This window comes from Salmo salar, chromosome 01 (genome assembly GCF_965601325.2).
Source record: "Salmo salar chromosome 01, fSalSal1, whole genome shotgun sequence".
Taxonomy (NCBI): Eukaryota; Metazoa; Chordata; class Actinopteri; order Salmoniformes; family Salmonidae; genus Salmo; species Salmo salar.
The window spans coordinates 82,003,828-82,023,207 of NC_138291.1; the positions used below are offsets into that span (position 1 = coordinate 82,003,828).

At 41.0% G+C, this 19,380-nt stretch overlaps 3 protein-coding genes across 3 annotated transcripts in view; 2 read left to right on the forward strand and 1 right to left on the reverse strand.

Moving 5' to 3' along the window:
• Positions 1 to 5,061, forward strand: part of hk1 (hexokinase 1) — a 43,160-nt gene extending 38,099 nt beyond the window's left edge. The window contains exons 14-18 of the mRNA XM_014213546.3: positions 90 to 189; positions 1,165 to 1,348; positions 1,481 to 1,636; positions 1,741 to 1,974; positions 2,260 to 5,061. Coding sequence (XP_014069021.1) covers positions 90 to 189; positions 1,165 to 1,348; positions 1,481 to 1,636; positions 1,741 to 1,974; positions 2,260 to 2,410 — 825 coding nt within the window. The 3' untranslated portion in view covers positions 2,411 to 5,061. The remainder of the gene's footprint in view (positions 1 to 89; positions 190 to 1,164; positions 1,349 to 1,480; positions 1,637 to 1,740; positions 1,975 to 2,259) is intronic.
• On the reverse strand, positions 3,475 to 8,606 carry tacr2 (tachykinin receptor 2). The gene is made up of 5 exons (XM_014213591.3): positions 7,952 to 8,606; positions 6,610 to 6,804; positions 6,262 to 6,412; positions 5,804 to 6,000; positions 3,475 to 5,604 (listed from the first exon to the last, which is right to left on the reverse strand). The coding sequence occupies exons 1-5, from the start codon at positions 8,347 to 8,349 to the stop codon at positions 5,406 to 5,408; spliced, it is 1,140 nt and encodes a 379-aa protein (XP_014069066.2). The 5' UTR covers positions 8,350 to 8,606; the 3' UTR covers positions 3,475 to 5,405.
• A 3,202-nt stretch (positions 8,607 to 11,808) lies between these two features.
• The window catches only part of tspan15 (tetraspanin 15), a 45,794-nt gene continuing 38,222 nt past the window's right edge, over positions 11,809 to 19,380 (forward strand). Inside the window, exon 1 of the mRNA XM_014213536.3 lies at positions 11,809 to 12,071. Within this exon, the coding sequence (XP_014069011.1) occupies positions 11,988 to 12,071 (84 nt within the window). The 5' untranslated portion in view covers positions 11,809 to 11,987. The remainder of the gene's footprint in view (positions 12,072 to 19,380) is intronic.

A 19,380-nucleotide genomic window follows, 5' to 3' on the forward strand; every position in this document is an offset into this window, starting at 1 on the left:
GTATTGCTATAAAAAGGAAGTTCTCATTTCCGTAAGCATTGCTTCCCAGAGACATCCCGTACATGTGTTTCTGTTGGTCGTTTCTCCAGGAGTTTGACTTGGACGTGGTGGCAGTAGTTAATGACACAGTGGGGACCATGATGACATGTGCATATGAAGAGCCTACCTGTGAGGTCGGCCTGATCGCAGGTTGGTCATCCGTGTAGCTTTTGATGTGGTGTATTCATGCATCTTAATAAACTACACCTAATTAATTATTACCTCCAACTTGGCCCCATTCACATTTCCAATTGCACACCCTGACATACCAAACTAGAACGGGCCCTCCATCTCAAACAATACTCAAAATATAGGTTAAATATCCCAAGCAGGGTTACAGCAACTTCCAGAGATGGTCAGGCTCCCTGGGCTTTGCGGTGGCCACTCTGGTTTGGGTGTTCTCCGCAACACTAAGTGGTCAATCACATTGTTCTGGGTTCCACTTCACAAGAGGAGGTCAGTAAAATGTTATGAACATCATGGCAAATGGTGAATTTGATTTTTTTTTAATGTTCTGATTGGCCAAAGTGGTCAAGTCTCCGATGGGCCTCCGCAGTGAACTCTTGTAGCCTATAGTTCTTCATCATTTTTTGAGTAACAGGGTTGACTTGTTATGCTAAACCCGCTCAGGTTTTTTCCACAAAACACCAGAAAATGGCCAAAAATGAGTAGAACTAACTCACCTGCTTTTTCTCTATGATTCGACTATTAGATGTTCAATGTTTCTTTCCCATTTTTTTTTTTAAAGGAATAGTTTCACCATATTTAAATGAAAGTTCAATTCACATAATAGGGTTGACCTTAAAATGAGGGATAGACGTAAATTAATTACTAATCACATGAAATAAATAATCTTCAGAAATGACTTTGTCAGAGCAACAAAATAACTAGGGCTTTACAATGACGGTGAAACAACAATCTGTTGTTCATGTAATATTAATGTAAAAATATGAATGTAAAAAATATATATATATTTAATTTTTTTGAATTTGAGATTTGGCCTGCAGTACCTCCGTGGACCCCACTTTGAGAACCACTGATCTAGACAACTACATAATATTATTATTATTGTTTGATACCTGTCAAAGGTATGATTGCTGAATATGGTATGGTTTCTGGTTTCAGGAACTGGCAGCAACGCCTGTTACATGGAGGAGATGAGGAACATTGAGATGGTGGAGGGGGATGTGGGGAGGATGTGTGTCAACATGGAGTGGGGCGCCTTCGGGGACAATGGGTGCCTGGATGATATCAGGACAGAATATGACAGAGCTGTGGATGACTTTTCACTCAACCCTGGAAAACAGAGGTGATTGGGCTGCTCTCTCTCCCCATCGAAATTACTTCACTTCAGCTAACTTTTGTTGATATTTGATTTTGAATAGTCTTGTTATTAGAGATCTATAAATACCTAAATGATCGTGGTTCTTTTTCATCTCAGGTATGAGAAGATGTGCAGCGGTATGTATCTCGGGGAGATTGTGCGAAACATCCTGATCGACTTGACGAAGCGTGGCTTTCTCTTCAGAGGGCAGATATCAGAGACTCTGAAGACCAGAGGCATTTTCGAAACTAAGTTCCTCTCCCAGATTGAAAGGTTGGTAGACATTTTGGATCTGCGATTGAAATGGTGACTGACTGAGTCATCATAACTGCCTTTTGTTGTGCAATGGTCTCAACAATATGTCCTCTTACCCTCAGTGACCGGTTGGCGCTACTGCAGGTGAGGTCCATCCTGCAGCAGCTGGGTCTGGACAGCACATGTGATGACAGTATCATCGTCAAGGAGGTGTGTGGTACAGTGTCTCACCGGGCGGCTCAGCTCTGTGGAGCCGGAATGGCTGCCGTTGTCGACAAAATCCGAGAGAACCGTGGGCTGAACCAAATGGACATCACCGTTGGGGTGGACGGAACACTCTACAAGCTGCATCCACAGTGAGTAGTAATGATGTGATTGCAATTGGTTGAAATGACATGTATCATACTCATTAACTGTGTGTTTCAAGTTGACAATGACGTTATGATGAATGTTGAGTATGTGCCAGCAATGGTTGTGTAGTTTATTGCAGTTATAAAATATCTTCCTTCTATTCTGTATTCTCTTTGATCAGGTCCTACATCTGAATGGCTTCATTGATTTACATTTTCAGTGTAACAATAGCATGAACAAAGTCAAGTGTGTAAGTGAGACTATCCATGTCTTTTTCTATCCCTTCACAGCTTCTCAGGGATCATGCACCAGACAGTGAAAGAGTTGGCCCCTAAGTGCAACGTCAACTTCCTTCTCTCTGAGGACGGGAGCGGCAAGGGTGCAGCCCTCATCACCGCTGTGGGCTGTCGCATGCGTGAGCAGGAGGAGCAGAAGAGCTGAGTCTGTTTGGCTTACCCCCCTCTCCACTCCTCTTCCTCCTCCTCTTCTTTCTCTCCTTATAGTAGCATACCACTCTAGCAATGACACTTACAGTATTTTCCACTTAACCACTCTGCTTCAGAAACCACCCATTGTTCGCCTGTGGTGGGCAGATCTCAAGGGCACCAATGACAGAACATGTACATGCTTTAAACAATTTCACTTCTTCACCTGCTATTACCAGCTATTTGGTCTTTGTGTTGATCTGCTATTCCGTATGCAAGGAACAGGGCTCTTTGTTTGATTTCATCTTATTTCTGATGTTATAACACTGCTTTAGGCATTTGGGTATATGTATAATAGGAAATATTTCTGCTTTGAATGTTGTATACCTTGCTCAGGTATATAAATGTAAATGTTATTTATTTCATTTTTGTATTGGGTGGATGTTTTGACATAATGAGTTGTAAGAGAGAATCATTGCAAGGTTAAGAAGTTATCTTGTGAAATGTGGTTTTAATTTTTAACTTGGCATTCTTCTTTAAGTGTTTCAAAGATATCAAATGTCAACCTTTTTTGTATTTGCTTGATAGAATTTCTAGGGTTGTTATGAATGAACCATTGTTCCTTGACCTTTGAGTATGTTTTCATTGCTCAAGGGCAGGCTGCTCACAAGCTCATTCAAAGTAAATGCAGCCACGCTGTAGGATGCTTCCTCAATGCATTGCTTTGGCAGTCGTTGTGAAACCTCTTAGGTTGAGTCATGTTAAGGGCCAGATTCAATCAGATCCTGCTGAAAATCAGATATCTAAAGCAACGGTATCAATAAAACTGGCTTTTGTGAATAAGATAATGACTTGAATTCCAGCAGTGCACAATGTACAAAAGAAGACATAACAGAATGAATGGAGCAAGATGTGTGTGAGCATATGTTTGTATACTGCAGTTGAATGTTCAAACCTTACTGTAAGAAAGAAAATAGCTATAAGGTTATATAATAAATGCTTACCTTATTTAGTGTCAGAAATCTAGAATACAATTATTTTGTACAATCAGAGATGCACAAAACTGGTCAAAAGGATGCATTGGGATTCAATTACATTTATTTTGATGTGCAACCAAATATAAAGCTGTTAGTCATCAGATAAAGACCTATTGTAAATAAAGGTCCACTTCCATTCTGAGGTTTTGTTCATGAAATGTTCCAGTGATAGTATAGTACATTAATAATACAGTATAAATCAAACAGTTAAGCCCCTGGACAAAGATGCTATATCAGCAACAAGATTGTAAGTTATTTTGTGAAATCATTTCACCTACAATACTATATGTCTGCACAGTCATGCAAAGCTACATATGTTTTTCATTTCAGTTATGGTGATGTTAAAATAACATTCTGCACATGAACACAATGTTTTATGAAGAAATAACTTTAACAGGAACTTGCCCTCATAAAGTAATTTATGAAATACACTGGCATTATCTTGAGGTGGAAAGTCATCCGACCTGAGTTGTCTACACTGTTATCAACATAGCCGTAATTCATTTCCAAAGTAGCCAGCACATTACAATAATGCACAGCGTAACATTTTACAATACTTTAAATGTATCAATTCCTCAGGAGTGACTTTTCTATGCTACACTATATCAATATCAACTTTACAAAATACAACAATATTACAATAAGCATGACCAACATCATGTGACACCATAGGTAGCAAAAAATTTTGTGAGATATAACTTTGACAATTACATTTTTTGACCACATCACAAGTCACATGAAAAAAAAAGAGTAGTCTAGGGCACAGAACAAAAATTCAATACACACTGTGATATTTAACAAAGGCAACAGTTACCACATATTACATTATCCTTTTTAAATTCACATGCTTTGTTTTTGACTGTTTGTGTTCTAAACAATGTGTTGATAGTCTTTTTTCTGATTTCAGAGAACCATTGAATAATGTACACGGCTACTGTACTCCAATACTATTTTAATTGTACCATCTTGCACTGACAAACACTTGCTAAAGATTATTTTCAACATTTTACACCATAGCTGCAAACATGGGCTCTATGGGACACTACAGCTATCCCATATACAGTACCAGTGAAAAGTGTGGACACACCTACTCATTCTAGGGTTGAGAGAATGCCAAGAGCGTTCAAAGCTGTCATCAAGGCAAAGGGTGGCTACTTTGAAGAATCTCAAATATATCTTTTACCACTTTTTTGGTTACTACATGATTCCATGTGTGTTATTTCATAGTTTTGATGTCTTCACTATTATTCTACAATGGAGAAAATAGTAAAAATAAAGGAAAACCCTTGAATGAGGTGTGTCAACTTTTGAATGGTACTGTAACTCTTTCAATCCCCTTGCCACAAAACTATTAAAAGGTTGCCTCTTACAAGTCAAGTTCTGTTGTGTATGGATTTTGGTAACAGTTCTATTGCTGTAGAAAAGATTGCAATATATTCTACTGGAGAACTTTCATTTCCCCAATACCATCTAGGACTACAGTGGTTACATATTTCAGAGGTGTGATGAAAAATAATCTGTATAGTTTAAATATCACAGTCCATTCCTCAAATTATATTGTGGCAGATGTTACCCCATTATTCATTTGTGTAATAGAATTTGTGTACTATTAATAAAGTGTGTTAATTTATCAGTCTCTTATCAGTTACTTTATATTTCAGCAAATATTTACAAGTGGGTTCACTTGCATGTTTCACAATCTGGTCTACAAAGCCAGGTAACACACAACATATACCAATATTATGCTAAAACACAAATAAAATCACTACTTAAACACAGCAACATATAAGGCCTGGTGCTAATGCCATGGGAGATCTCCTTCCCATTCTCCTGGAACCCATTCTCCTCCTGGATTAACAGTCATCTGTGAGGTATTTGGTGTGACTGAGTGACTGTACACAATCATAACATGATTTGTTTCACTTGACCTCTCCTAGCAACTGTCATCATGAGCATGAGCATGTCCTCGTGTCCTTAGCATTTCATGAGCTTGACTGTGGTGTGGTCATCATGTTGGGTGGAGTTGTGGCGAACCACATTGCCCTTGGTGTTCTCAGTGCGATAGCTGCGTGTCATCCTGAAGGTCTGTGTGTGCTGCAATTCCATCTTGTCCTCCTCCGACACCTTTATGAAGGGCAACCAGCTGAAAGCATGACGGAACCCCGAGCGGAATCTAGAAAAAGAGATGCCAAAGGGAATATCAGCTGGTTCACCAAGTTAGCCAGCTAAAGTTGATAAACATTCCTAAATTAACTATTGCTTTATTGCTTCATTAATAAAATTCAACCTAAAAAGGTGGATTGTAGGTTGTTGAATCAATAATATCATGCAACTGCCACAATATGAGTTTAGTGATGTCCCTCTGGCTTTACCTTTGGTTGAGGCAGCAGTAGATGATGGGGTTGTATATGGTGGAGCTCATGGCCAGCCAGAAGATGGCCAGGTATACCTGCTGGATGTACGTCTGCATGTAGATTTCCTTGTTGAAGCTGCCCAGGATGAAGTAGATGTGGTAGGGCAGCCAGCACAGGGCAAAGGTCATCACCACCACTATCATCATCTTCACCACCTACATGGAGCACAAAACATCACAACTCACTGAGACAGCCAAGCATCTGATGCCATGGCAACTATATGCACCAGACCTGGGTCTAAGCGCTTGCTTTAGTGCAGCTCAAGCATATGAAGAGTTTGTTTTTGGTATGTATTTGCAATGGCCATACTGGTGGAATACTGGACACAATGCTTTCAGTAAATAGAGATACACATAAAAAAGCAGGTTCTTATAAACTGTTCAGTCAAGGCTTTTCATCAATATGACATAGCTGACCTTGCGTTTGGCCTGGATCTGATTCTGGTAGTGATCTGAGGCCTCCCCTGGTATCTCACTGCCCCACAGTGTCTGGCCAATAAGGCTGTAGGTGATCAACATCACCAGCAGGGGGAGCAGGTAGATCAGTATGATCATAGCTATCTGGTATCTGTGAGACAGTAGGATATTGTTCAGTCTCAAGTATTCCAGACAGAATTATTTGATAATGTGCACTTGGGCTTCGAACATGACATAACATCCATTTCTAACCATGAAAAAAAGAAGACACTTTGATCTATGTTGGCATTATAGCAACAACGTCTAGACAGACACACATTACTGGAAAAGGTATTGTGGGTGTCTCACGTGAGATGGTGTTTCCCACCATAGTCATCAGGCCAGTTGACCATGCAGATGGTCCGTGGTGGATAATGCTGGGTGACAGAGTAGTAGCACTGGGGGAAAGCCAGGGAGAATGCCACCGCCCAGATGAGACCAATCACAATCTTGGTGGATGTGGAGGACAGCCTTGGTTTCAAAGGGTAAATTATGGCCATGTATCTGTGGAAGAGAAACAAGCAAAAATCAGATACAGACAGAGATGTATAACAGTACATGTCATAGGCTGCTTAGAGTGCTGAAGACTGAAATGTTCTGAAAACCTCACACGGTCATGACAAGTGAATGGTAGCGCACTTTGCCAATAATCATTCTGTAATATGAGTAACTTTTGTTCATCAGAGCTTTGAAAACAGCAATGTCTACAATACAGTGGATTGTTTAAAACTCATTAAGATCTATCGAATTGAATACAAAATGATGTGGTGCAGCTTTCAGGGTGATGATGCAGTCAGAGTTATCCAGCTGTTAATGGAATATCTCATTGAATAGCATGCATATCATCGAAACACACACGGTGAGAGAGAGATGTAGAAAGGTTGAGATAAAATGGGAATGTAACTAGGACTATTAAATCAGCATCGCAGAAGTTCAGTTTTACAGCGTGAATGAAATTGAAAAGGCAATGCTCCCGCTTTAGCGGAGACTGCATTCACTGTAAACGCTGCATATGTTGGCTCAATCATAAATTACCTTTACATTACTATCGCGGAACCCGTAACGCTTCAGCTTTACAGATAGCCTACTGTTTAAGGGCTCTGTTCTATAGCTCCATAGGGATATACAGAATAATATATGAATTGCCCTTAGATCAACAGAATAGGTGGATTTAGGAAGGCTAGCGCGCTCTTTACCCGCACAAAGACAGACAGACTTCACAGTGTCACACACCCAGACAGGACTAATAAAACCTTTTGAAGGGATACATGGGAAAATATGTTGTAAGCAAATTCAATAATAAGAATTACAATGTATTGCACCCTTAGGATCTACAGTGCCCAGTAAGCTATATTTAAAAATACATTTGAATATAACTCAGAAATATAATACGCTAATTTGTATGTGATGATTACTGGATTATTGTCTACTTCAATGACAAGTAGCGTCATTACACATGTATCTGACTGATGCAGCCATTGTAGAGGTTGATATGATTATGTCTTTGGAATGTGCCTAATTTAAATAAATTCCCCATGGTTTGAGTGGACATTTTTACTTTTGATGTCCCTGAACAATTGTGTGTTCTCTACAGACTAGAGTATGCAGGCTATATCACATAATAGGAAGAAGGCTCGTTGTATGTTCTTACCTGTCAACCGCTATAGCTGCCATAGAATAAATGCTTGAAAACATGGCTGTGATGGGATAGAAGTTCTGAAACCTACAGTATCCCAACCCGAAGTACCAGTCGTTGTGTATCGCATAAACAAAATTGAAGACAGTGTTAAAAGTAGCCATCGAAACGTCCGAGAATGCAAGATTTACTATAAAATAGTTAGTCACTGTCCTCATTCTTTTGTGCGCCAAAATTATCCAAATTACAGTGACATTTCCTGTGACAGACACAATCACTATCAGTGAATAAGCAATTGCCCACAGTGCCACTTGCCAATCCGGCTGTTCAAAACGATTGATGGTCGTCTCGTTTCCATAATCCTGAAAATATATGGTCGTTGAGAGGTTGAGCGGCTTCGAAGTTGTATCCATCTCTACCTCAAATTCCACAAAATAATTTTGGAAACAGCATTGGACAATTAATAATTAGTTCAGATGTCATCCTCGAGCACATTGTCCTCTCCTTGAACAAAAACTATCCATTTCAGAAACATTAAGATTTTGTTAAATCAGAGGACCCTCTCCAGCTATCTTCTTAGTAACGGTAGCCCCTGCTGAAGTGGGCTCCATCCAACCTCTGGAGCCTTGCCAGTGGCGCGTGCGTAAAACTGAGCTGCCAGCAGTGGTTGGAGAGCTACGGTTTTGGAATGTGCGCAAGAGCCTACTGAAGTGTAGGGTTTGAGAGTTCAGGATGATATAACAGCTGTGAAAGTACAGGTGCGCACTTTCAACAATAACATCTGATTTTATAAGTGGTGTCAATAACAAATAGCAAACATAGCCACATGGAGCAGACTTCCAGAAACCTGCAGAACACAATGAAGCAAAGCAGGCACACAAAAAGGAGCAGGTTTGGAACAGATTACATGATTACAAAAAACGGTAACTAATCTACTACATTACCAGAAAAAAACATTGTAAACAGATTACTAATAGTTTAGAAAAACTAGATGATTCATTCTTGGATTACTTTAAATTCAGAAAGGATGTTTGCTGAAAAAAAAAAAAACACATTAATGACACCTTTCTGTTTTCTCAATGACATTCAATGCACCTTTAAAAAAAGGCACAAGTTTAAGTTTGTTCCACCAGAGTGAGTCGGACCACACTCCTTTGTGTCTTCTTCTGGGGTCCCGAGTGGTTCAGCGGTCTAAGAGTGCTTGAGGTGTCACTACAGACCCCAGTTCAATTGCAGGCTGTATCACAACCGGCCGTGATTGAGTGTCCCATAGCGCAGCACACAATTGGCCCAGCATCGTTTGGCCAGGGTAGGCCATCATTGTAAATAAGAATTTGTTCTTAACTGACTTGTCTAGTTAAATAGAGGTTAAATAAATACAAATAATGCCTCTTAAGGGGATAGTCATCCAAAAGTAAGTGAAATTAATCAGGTTACCTTACTGAGTTTGGGTAATCCAAAGTTTCCTTACTTATTACAATTTTGGATAGGCAACTAGTAACTAACAGATTACATTTACAAATCAAAGTTTATTGGTCTCTACATAGATTTGCAGATGATGTCACAGGTGCAGTGAAATGCTTGTGTTGCTATCTCCAACAGTGCTGCAATACCTAGCGATAAAATTTTATTTTTTTATTTTTAAACAATTCTGTATTATATAGGATGAGCCATGACTAGAATACAGAATATACATATAAAGTGGGTGAAACAGTATGCAAACATTATTAAAAGTGACCAGGGCAGTGTAATGATGATTGTTTAACAGTCTGATGGGCTGGAGATGGAAGTTGTTTCTCAGTCTTATGGTCCCATCTTTGATGCACCTGTACTGTCTCCGCTTTCTAGGTGGGTGAACAGGCCATGGCTCAGGTGGCTGACATCCTTGATGATCTTCTTATCCTTCCTGTGACAACCCTGGATATGAGTTAGTGAGTTAGTTAATCAATAAGGCCCGAGGGGGTGTGGTATATGGCCAATATACCACGGCTAAGGGAGTTGCGTCATGCATAAGAATTGCCCTTAGCCGTGGTAAGTTGGCAATATACCACAAACCCCCCCGAGGTGCCTTATTGCTATCATAAAGTGGCTACCAATGTAATTGGAGCAGTAAAAATACATGTTTTGTCATACCCATGGTGTATGGTCTGATACAGTATACCACGGCTGTCAGCCAATCAGTATTCAGGGCTCAAATGACCCAGTTAATCATTTATATTGGTCATATACCACACTTCCTCGGGCCTTATTGCTTAAGTGTTTTATATAGAGGATGGAGAAATTGCATCAGGGCTCTTTCAGGCAAATGGCTCCATATAGCTGATAGGGGTCAAGGGGTCAAGAGGTTTAACTACAATGAGGCCATGTGACCAAATATCAACACACCCATGGGCTAATATTGCACTATTGATGCCACTTGGTCAATTTCTTGAGGTACCAACTTGTCCATTGCAAATTGGACACTTAGTGATGTATTGCATTAGTGTAGCATTGATTAATATTGGAATATAAAAGTCTGAGGATTAGTACTATGGCCCGGTTGTTTTCAAAAGCTGAACATGATATCGGCATGCAGAGCAATGTCTACAATACAGCTATATTTTTTTTACTCATTAAGATATTGAATACAAAAAGGATGTGGTGCAGCTTTAGGGTGATGATGCAGTCAGAGTTAACCAGATGTCAATGGAATATCTCATTGAATAGCATGCATATCATCGAAACACACGGTGAGTGAGAGAGATGTAGAGAGGTTCAGAGTCCAACACACTGGCAACCACTCCCCAATGATTCAGGCTCAACATACCAGATATGTGCCATTCTATTTCAAGTGGCCTACCACAAGAAAACAACATCATACAGTATGTGGCAAGAAAAGGTTTAATGAAAGCTTCTTTCAACTTACTGTCTAAAATCAACAATATTAAATCCACTGTCTGGGTACCATCCAGGTACTCTCCCCACCTGAGACAAATACCAGCAAGCCAAATTAATCAAAATATATTTGTAATGAATCTGCAGACAGGCAAAACAGACGGTTAGAATTGTTGAAATGTTCCATTGGTTCAGTAAAGACATCTTTCAGAGTACCTGGGCTAAAATCAATCAAAATTAGTTAGATATTGTTTAGCCACGTTGTGAAATTCATTTTTTGTCTCTGAAAGGTAACTCTGCTGACATAATATTGAAAAAAAATGCAATACCTTTGTGCATGAAGTTTTATGTTTTGGTTTCAAAATTCATAATAGAATCTAATGTTGCTACATTTGACATGGCCTACCCTACCACATTTGAGAGTACCCTTTTGACAATCTTACAAATAATCACATCAATGATTGTATAGTCCTCAAAATATGGGGTAAACAAGAAAACAAGGGAGCAAGAATAACATTGGTATAGGCCTATATCAAAACCAGGTGTTGTATAAAGTGTACCCTACATGTCCATATAAATTAATAAAAACAATATTACCAGTAAATATGTTTGGTCTGTAATGTCAGAAAATCTACATATTTGTTCATGGTGTAGCCTACGATTGCTTTTTGAATGTACCTTGCTTTAATATGTGGATGCTTTCATTTGTAAATGGTAAAACATGTATGAAAACACACTCAAATAAAAAAAAAGGTGACATTCTGTACTGTCGCCTCATATAAAACATTTTCTCAAATCCAAAATGCTGGAGTATGGAGATAAATGTAAAGTTTTAGCTTCACTGTCCAAATAAATACGTAGGCTATAACTCATTATGCCTGGATATGTGCATTTGATTTATGCATTGAATTTCTTCCAACAGTGAAACCAAAATAAAACTGAATTGATTGCCTTACTGAAATAGAGGAACGACCAGGAAACACAAAATGTTTTACTTATGAAGTAAGCAAGCCTACCAAAATCAGAAGCCACAGTGGCAGAAGTGCTCCATTCATTCCTAGCAGTGTCCTAATTGGGGCGTCTATCTATTCAGCCAAATAACTGGTCAGACAGCACGAGGCACAGAGTTCAAAGTGTGGGGGACGAGAAACAGGAAGTAAATCGTTCAGGATCAAACATGTCCAATGATGTTAGATATTGCGAGAGGTTCTCCTACGTTTTTCTGAAGTTTACCGTCATTGTATATGCCACTATCTTCTGGGTGAGTAGCCTATGCTTTAATATCCCGGTGTCGTCAAATAGATAACCAAGGCAGAATCGATGCACACGGCGGATGAACGGACTCGTGCATTCCGGCAATTATCCCTTGCTGATGTTTGACAAAAGGGCAATGCGTAAATATTGTAGCCTATTAGGATTTTTGATACGTTCTGTTGAATCGACAGTTGCCAGATCTTGTAGCCTATAGATGGTGGAGGTTTGATAGGCATGGGTACGTATTTGCTACATTGTTTACGTTTTTGCTGGTGGCTCACTCCTGAGTCCGATGGAATTCACATTTTACAGTGTGTGGCTTTGAAGGGCATGTGACAGTATAAGTGCTAATAAATGTCATGTCGTGTTTGGATAATTAAACGACGTATGAGAGGACCCAGCAAATATTCTACCCATTGTGGGTAGAACTTTATAGTTCACAAGTTATTTGTGTAACTGTTACCGAGTGTCGTTCCAGTGTAACTGTTCTGATGTCAACTTACTTTGTACACCCAATGATAGTCTGTAAAAAAATACTTTAGATAAGTGCATGTGACAAAGTTTCTGGTAAAACATATACACCGTGTACAAAACCATTAGGAACACCTGCTCTTTCCATAGACTGACAAGGGCTGCGTTTCAAAGTCATAAAAGACACATCCTCAGCCATTTACCCTCTCCTTATGGGAATCCCCGCGGCCATATGTCGTTGGTCCAAATTATTAGCCAAGCAAGGGAAGTTTGCGACATAAGCCCCTCAGCCCTCGAGTTGAGTGTACAATTATGTTTACTTCAGGGCCTGAAATGTCCCATAATTCAATTTGTGATGACTGCTAAGAAAAGTCCACTAGCTATCATACAGTAGGTGTATATGAATAATTATATAGTTAATATAAGTAGACATGCAGTCATTGACTGTAGCAGATATAAAGCACCCACAAGCTACAGGTGGCTGAAAACACAATCGTCTAGTGACGAATTTCCAGATAAGGCCTGTCCATTTTAAAATTAATTCCTCCTCCCTTGCCCTGCAAGTGTAAACTCGTCAGAAGTGTCCACTTAACCTGAGGGGAGAGGGTTTGTCTGTTAAGTGTTTGGAATGCAGCCCAGGTGAAAGCTATGAGCCCTTAATGATGTCACCTGTTAAATCCAATTCAATCAGTGTAAAAAAGGGGAGGAGAGAGGTTAAAGAATGATTTTCAATATATGTATATGTGTGCCATTCAGAGGGTGAATGGGCAAAACAAAATAAATGTAAGTGCCTTTGAATGGGGTATGGTAGTAGGTGCCAGGCGCACCGGTTTGAGTGTGTCAAGAACTTCAATGCTGGGTTTTTCACACTCAACAGTTTCCCATGTGTATCAACAATGAACCACTACCCAAAGGACTTTGTCAACTTGATGCAACTGTGGGAAGCATTGGAGTCAACATGGGCTGCATCCCAGTGGAACGCTTTTGACACCTTGTAGAGTCCATGCCCTGAAGAGTTGAGGCTGTTCTGAAGGCGAAAGGGGGTGCAACTCAGTATTAGGAAGGTTTTTCTATTGTACGTATGATAGCAATAGTGATGGGAAGTTCAGCTGTTTTTACTGACTCGTTCAGTCAAAATAACACAGCTTTCAACTTATTTTGTTCATTTGAGTCAGTATTGCCCAGAGCACGTAGGATCGCCTATAGGCAAACAATGAACTAAAAACTCAAAATAGTCTTGATTCTACAAACCTCTCATTCACTTGTCGTTCACTATAACAGGCTTGTTGGAGCTGTCATCTGGGACTGAGGCTTGTAAAAGCGTGTTTTAAATCATGACCGTTTGTTGATTTATGGGCATACAAATAAGATGAATTCTTGGTAGCCTAAATTTGAAACAACGTCTAGTTGTGGCCACAACTGGACTAGATTGTGAACGACTCTTGGCGGAATGCATCGATTGACTGCCATGAGGGTGAAGCACAATATCGTTTGAGAACTGCAGCACCCCAAATGATTTGTTCTGGAATTTGAGTTTGTTGAGCAGAGGCTGTGTATGTTTTGGTTCTGCAAAGCTGTGTCCATAACATTCAGTAATCAATGAATTGCATTCATTCTTGCTCCATGCGATCAATTATCAGTTCTAAACATGTTTTTTTTCTTCTCTATGCTGCCTACAGCATGATCCATTTTGCCTGAGCGCATATACAGTGTATGACTGACAGTGGTTGGTTGGAGCATGTCACCGGAGGTGCACATATTAATTCTGTGGTAGAATTCATTGCTGCCAGCAGGTCAAACAAAATACTAAAATTAATGAGTCACTCAGAAAAAAAGAATCATGACTCTCAAGTCAGTAAAAGCAGTTGTTCAAAACAAACAAATCGTTCACAAACTGCAGATCACTAGATAGCAACAACTTTGTCTTTGATACAATTGTAACGGGCAGCCGATCCAAAGGAGTAGGCTTATTTCAGGTGACGTGAGAGCTGCCCTTGGGGCCACCAATGTGGAGCCGCTGAGCAAGGGTGCATCGGCCCAATGTGGGCAGCCTACATGAGTCCAATGTTTTAACCCGCATTGGGCCCACATCGTGCCAATGTGGGTATGTTTGCTGGGAGAAGATGGGCTTATTTCAGGCAAAGTGAGGGCTTCCCTCACCAGATATGGGCTGTCAACATTCGGCCAATACCTTTGGGGCCAATGTGGAGCCGATGGGCCATTGCGCCTTTGCTCAATGTGGGCAGCCTATGTGGAGCCAATGTTTTAGCCCGCATTTACCCCACATCGTGCCAATGTGGACATGTTGGCTGGAGAGTTATAGCGTAGAAGTTCTGTTTCAATTATTCGTTTCGACATCTCAGTGCGATTCACAGAATCTGTAAGATGCTCGAAGAACCAATCACACATGTCTGTCAGAGACAGACCAGTCGAGTGGCGAATGAGGTGAGCCCCTCCCCTTATACTAAAGAGCCACTCGCCTGCACTCTGGTCATTCTCAGCTCTCCTCAGCACGACTTGATTTGTTTTCTGGTTCAACTGTTCACAGGTGTGCCACAAGGTTATGCCACCGAGCGCAGGTTTTTCAGCTTACGTCTTGTTGGGTGACTTTACCGAAAGGAACGTTTTTGCTTTGGCTTAGAATTAGCGTTTTCTTCCCTTTTGTCTCCTGTGGTAGCTAGCGTCACACGGCTATCTACTAAGGCTTTTTTAGCTTAGCTGCAAGGTTAAGATAACCTGGCTAGCTATCCTAGCGACTGTCTTTTCTACCTGGAATGGTAGAATAACTAGCTCACTCTCTTGTTTAGGTCAACTTACTAGCATGCCACGTTGACTAGACCGACCGTCCTAGCTTCACTACTTATCAGTCGGGAGCCAGACTTTTGTCCGTCCCAAGACCAACATAGGGCTAACTTTCTTTGGCTAATATTGTGCTAACTAGCTAGGCTACTAACCCACGACGCAAACGCTGGCTATGTTCACATTGTTGAACGATTAGCTTCTCCATCTAACATTGCGCTAACATTCTACCGTCTAGACGTCACTGCGCATTCTTTGGTACATACTGTACTCTGTTGGGGCCTCTGAGGGTTGATGCGTTGAGACTACCTGGCTTCAGAGAGCATGTGTGATACAGGAATTGGCCAATTCCCGCTGTGAGATATCAAAACAAATAATTGAAAGAACTAAAGGTTACTTGCGTAACCCCGGTTCTCTGATATTATGAGTGAGATACATTCCCCTACTCGCAACATTATGAGGAAGTTCAGCATGCTCGAGAATGACCAGGGGGCGGGCGAGTGACTCTTTAGTTTGAGGGTGCTCATCTCACTCGCCACTCGACCGGTCTCTGACAGACATGTGATTTGGTTCTTAGAGATTTTGTGAATCCCACTTTGATATTAAAAATGACTGTAGAAGCAACAGGAAATCAACTCCAAGTGATTTTTAAAATTTATTTAAGAAATCTGTTCCCAATATTCCCACACATACTATACTGTAAGAGACAAACGTGATTGCATACAAGCATAAGCAAGGTTTGAAATTGTTGTAGTCAAACATGTTTCGAAGGACCTCCCGAGTAGCACAGTGGTCTAAGGCACTGCATCACAGTGCTTGAGACGTCTCTACAGGCCCCGGGCTGTGTCACAGCCGGCCGTGACCGGGAGACCCATGAGGTGGCGCACAATTGGCCCAGTGTCCGAGTTAGGGTAGGGTTTGGCCGGTCGGGATTTCCTTGTCCCATCGCGCTCTAGCGACTCCTTGTAGCAGGCTTGGTGCCTGCAAGCTGACTTTGGTCGCCACCTGGACGGTGTTTCCTCTGACACGTTGGTGCAGCTGGCTTCCTGGTTAAGCGAGCAGTGTGTCAAGAACCAGTGTGGCTTGGCAGGGCACTCGACTTTTGCCTCACCCGAGTCCATAGGGGAGTTGCAGCGACGTGACAAGACTGTAACTACCGATGGGAAGGGGTAAAAAAATAAAATATATATATAATATTTTTTTTTACATAGTGTCTTTGGAAACTATTCAGACCCATTGACCTTTTCCTCATTTTGTTACGTTACAGCATTATTCTAAAATTGATTCAATTGAAGAGAAATTCTCAGCAATCTACACATAATACCCATAATGAAAAAAGCAAAAAGAGGTTTTTAGAATTTTTTGCAAATGTATTAAACATACCTTATTTACATAAGTATTCAGTCCCTTTGCTATGAGACTTGAAATTAAGCTCAGGTGCATCCTGTTTCCACTGATCATCCTTGAGCTGTTTCTACTACTTGATTGTAGTCCACCTGTGGTAAATTCAATCGATTGGACATGATTTGGTAAGGCACACAACTGTTTATAAGGTCCCACAATGCATGCCAGAGCAAAAAGCCATGAGGTCAATGGAATTGTCCGCTGAGCTCTGAGACAGGATTGTGTCGGCACAGATCTGGGGAAGGGTACCAAAACATTTCTGCAGCGTTAAAGGTCCTTAAGTGAACTGTGGCCTCCATCGTTGTTAAATGTAAGACGTTTGGAACCACCACGACTCTTCCTAGAGCTGGCCGCCCAGCCAAACTGAGCAATCGGGGAGAAGGGCCTTTCTGTTAGGGAGGTGACGAGAACCCGATGGTCACTCTGACAGAGCTTCAGAGTTCCGTGGAGATGGTTGTCCTCCTGGAAGGTTCTCCCATCTCTGCAGCACTCCACCAATCAGGCCTTTATGGTAGAGTGACCAGACGGAAGCCACTCCTCAGTAAAGGGCACATGACAGCCGCTTGGAGTTTGCCAAAAAGCACCTAAAGGCTCTCAGACCATGAGAAACCAGATTCTCTGGTCTGATGAAACCAAGTTTGATCTCTTTGACCTGAATGCCAAGCGTCACATCTGGAGGAAACCTGGCACCATCCCTACGGTGAAGCATGGTGGTGGCAGCATCATGCTGTGGGGATGTTTTTCAGCGGCAGGGACTGGGAGACTAGTCTGGATCGAGGGGAAAGATGAACAGAGAGATCCTTGATGAAAACCTGCTCCAGAGCGCTCAGGACCTCAGACCGGGGTGAAGGTTCACCTTCCACCAGGACGACGACCCTAGGCACACATCCAAGACAACGCAGGAGTTGCTTTGGACAAGTCTCTGAATGTCCTTGAGTGTCCCAGCCAGAGCCTGAACTTGAACCCGCTTGAACATCTCTGGAAAACCTGACAATAGCTGTGCAACAACACTCCCCATCCATCCTGACAGGGCTTGAGAGGATCTGCAGAGAATAATGGGAGAAACTCTCAAAATACAGGTGTGCCAAGCTTGTAGCGTCATACCCAAGAAGACTCAAGGCTGTAATCACTGCCATTTATTGTAATACAAATTAGCATAGAATTCTTCTAAACCTGTTTTTGCTTTGTCATTTATGGGGTATTATGTGTAGAAATGAGAGGGGGAAAAAAAATCTATACATTTTAAAATGAAGCTGTAACCTAACAAAATGTGGAAAAAGTCAAAGGGTTTGAATAGTTTCCGAAGGCACAGTCCAAACTTTTCACTGGTACACCACCTCATTCCAGGGTTTTATTTTTACTATCTTCTACATCGTAGAATAATAGTGAAGACATTAAAACTGAAATAACATATATATGGTATCATGTAGTAACCAAGAAAGTGTTAAACAAATCAAAATTAATTTTATATTTGAGATTCTTCATTCTTCATTTGCCTTGATGACAGCTTTGCACACCTAAAGATGTTGAGAGGTGCTTCAGGGTCAACCGTGCAGAAGGCACTGCGTGACAAAACGTTGGTTTGTTGGGAGCGTATTTCTAAATTGTTGGGAGCATATTTAGTTTGCGACTTTCTTTTTATACTGTTGATCAGAGGGAAACATGAGGACCACAGGGTTTGGCAAACATTTTGGTAATGTATTACCTACATAACACATTCATAATGAGATGTTAACAGAAGTCAACAACCACAAGTGGATATTTGCCTGTTTTGCCACTGTTAACATAAGCATGTACTGCTTATGAATGTGTGGGTCAAACGTGTTATGTAGTAGGTAGCCTACCCTTCAAGTGTAGAGTCACCAGTATTTTGATATAGACTCGGAACTAGCTAATTTCTGTTTAGTACATGCTCTGCACCTGTTAAAAACCTTTTTGAACATGATGGTTAGCTTACCTGTCAATCATCATAATTAGGGCTACCATCAAATCTTTGTTGTGGAGGATGGAGATTTACAGTGAGGGGAAAAAAGTATTTGATCCCCTGTTGATTTTGTACGTTTGCCCACTGACAAAGAAATGATCAGTCTAATTTTAATAGTAGGTTTATTTGAACAGTGAGAGACAGAATAACAACAAAACAATCCAGAAAAACACATGTAAAAAATGTTAGAAAATGATTTGCATTTTAATGAGGGAAATAAGTATTTGACCCCTCTGCAAAACATGACTTAGTACTTGGTGGCAAAATCCTTTTTGGCAATCACAGAGGTCAGACGTTTCTTGTAGTTGGCCACCAGACCAGGTTTGCACACATCTCAGGAGGGATTTTGTCCCACTCCTCTTTGCAGATCTTCTCCAAGTCATTAAGGTTTCGAGGCTGACGTTTGGCAATTCGAACCTTCAGCTCCCTCCACAGATTTTCTATGGGATTAAGGTCTGGAGACTGGCTAGGCCACTCCAGGACCTTAATGTGCTTCTTCTTGAGCCACTCCTTTGTTGCCTTGGCCGTGTGTTTTGGGTCATTGTCATGCTGGAATACCCATCCAAGACCCATTTTCAATGCCCTGGCTGAGGGAAGGAGGTTCTCACCCAAGATTTGACGGTACATGGCCCGGTCCATCGTCCCTATGATGCGGTGA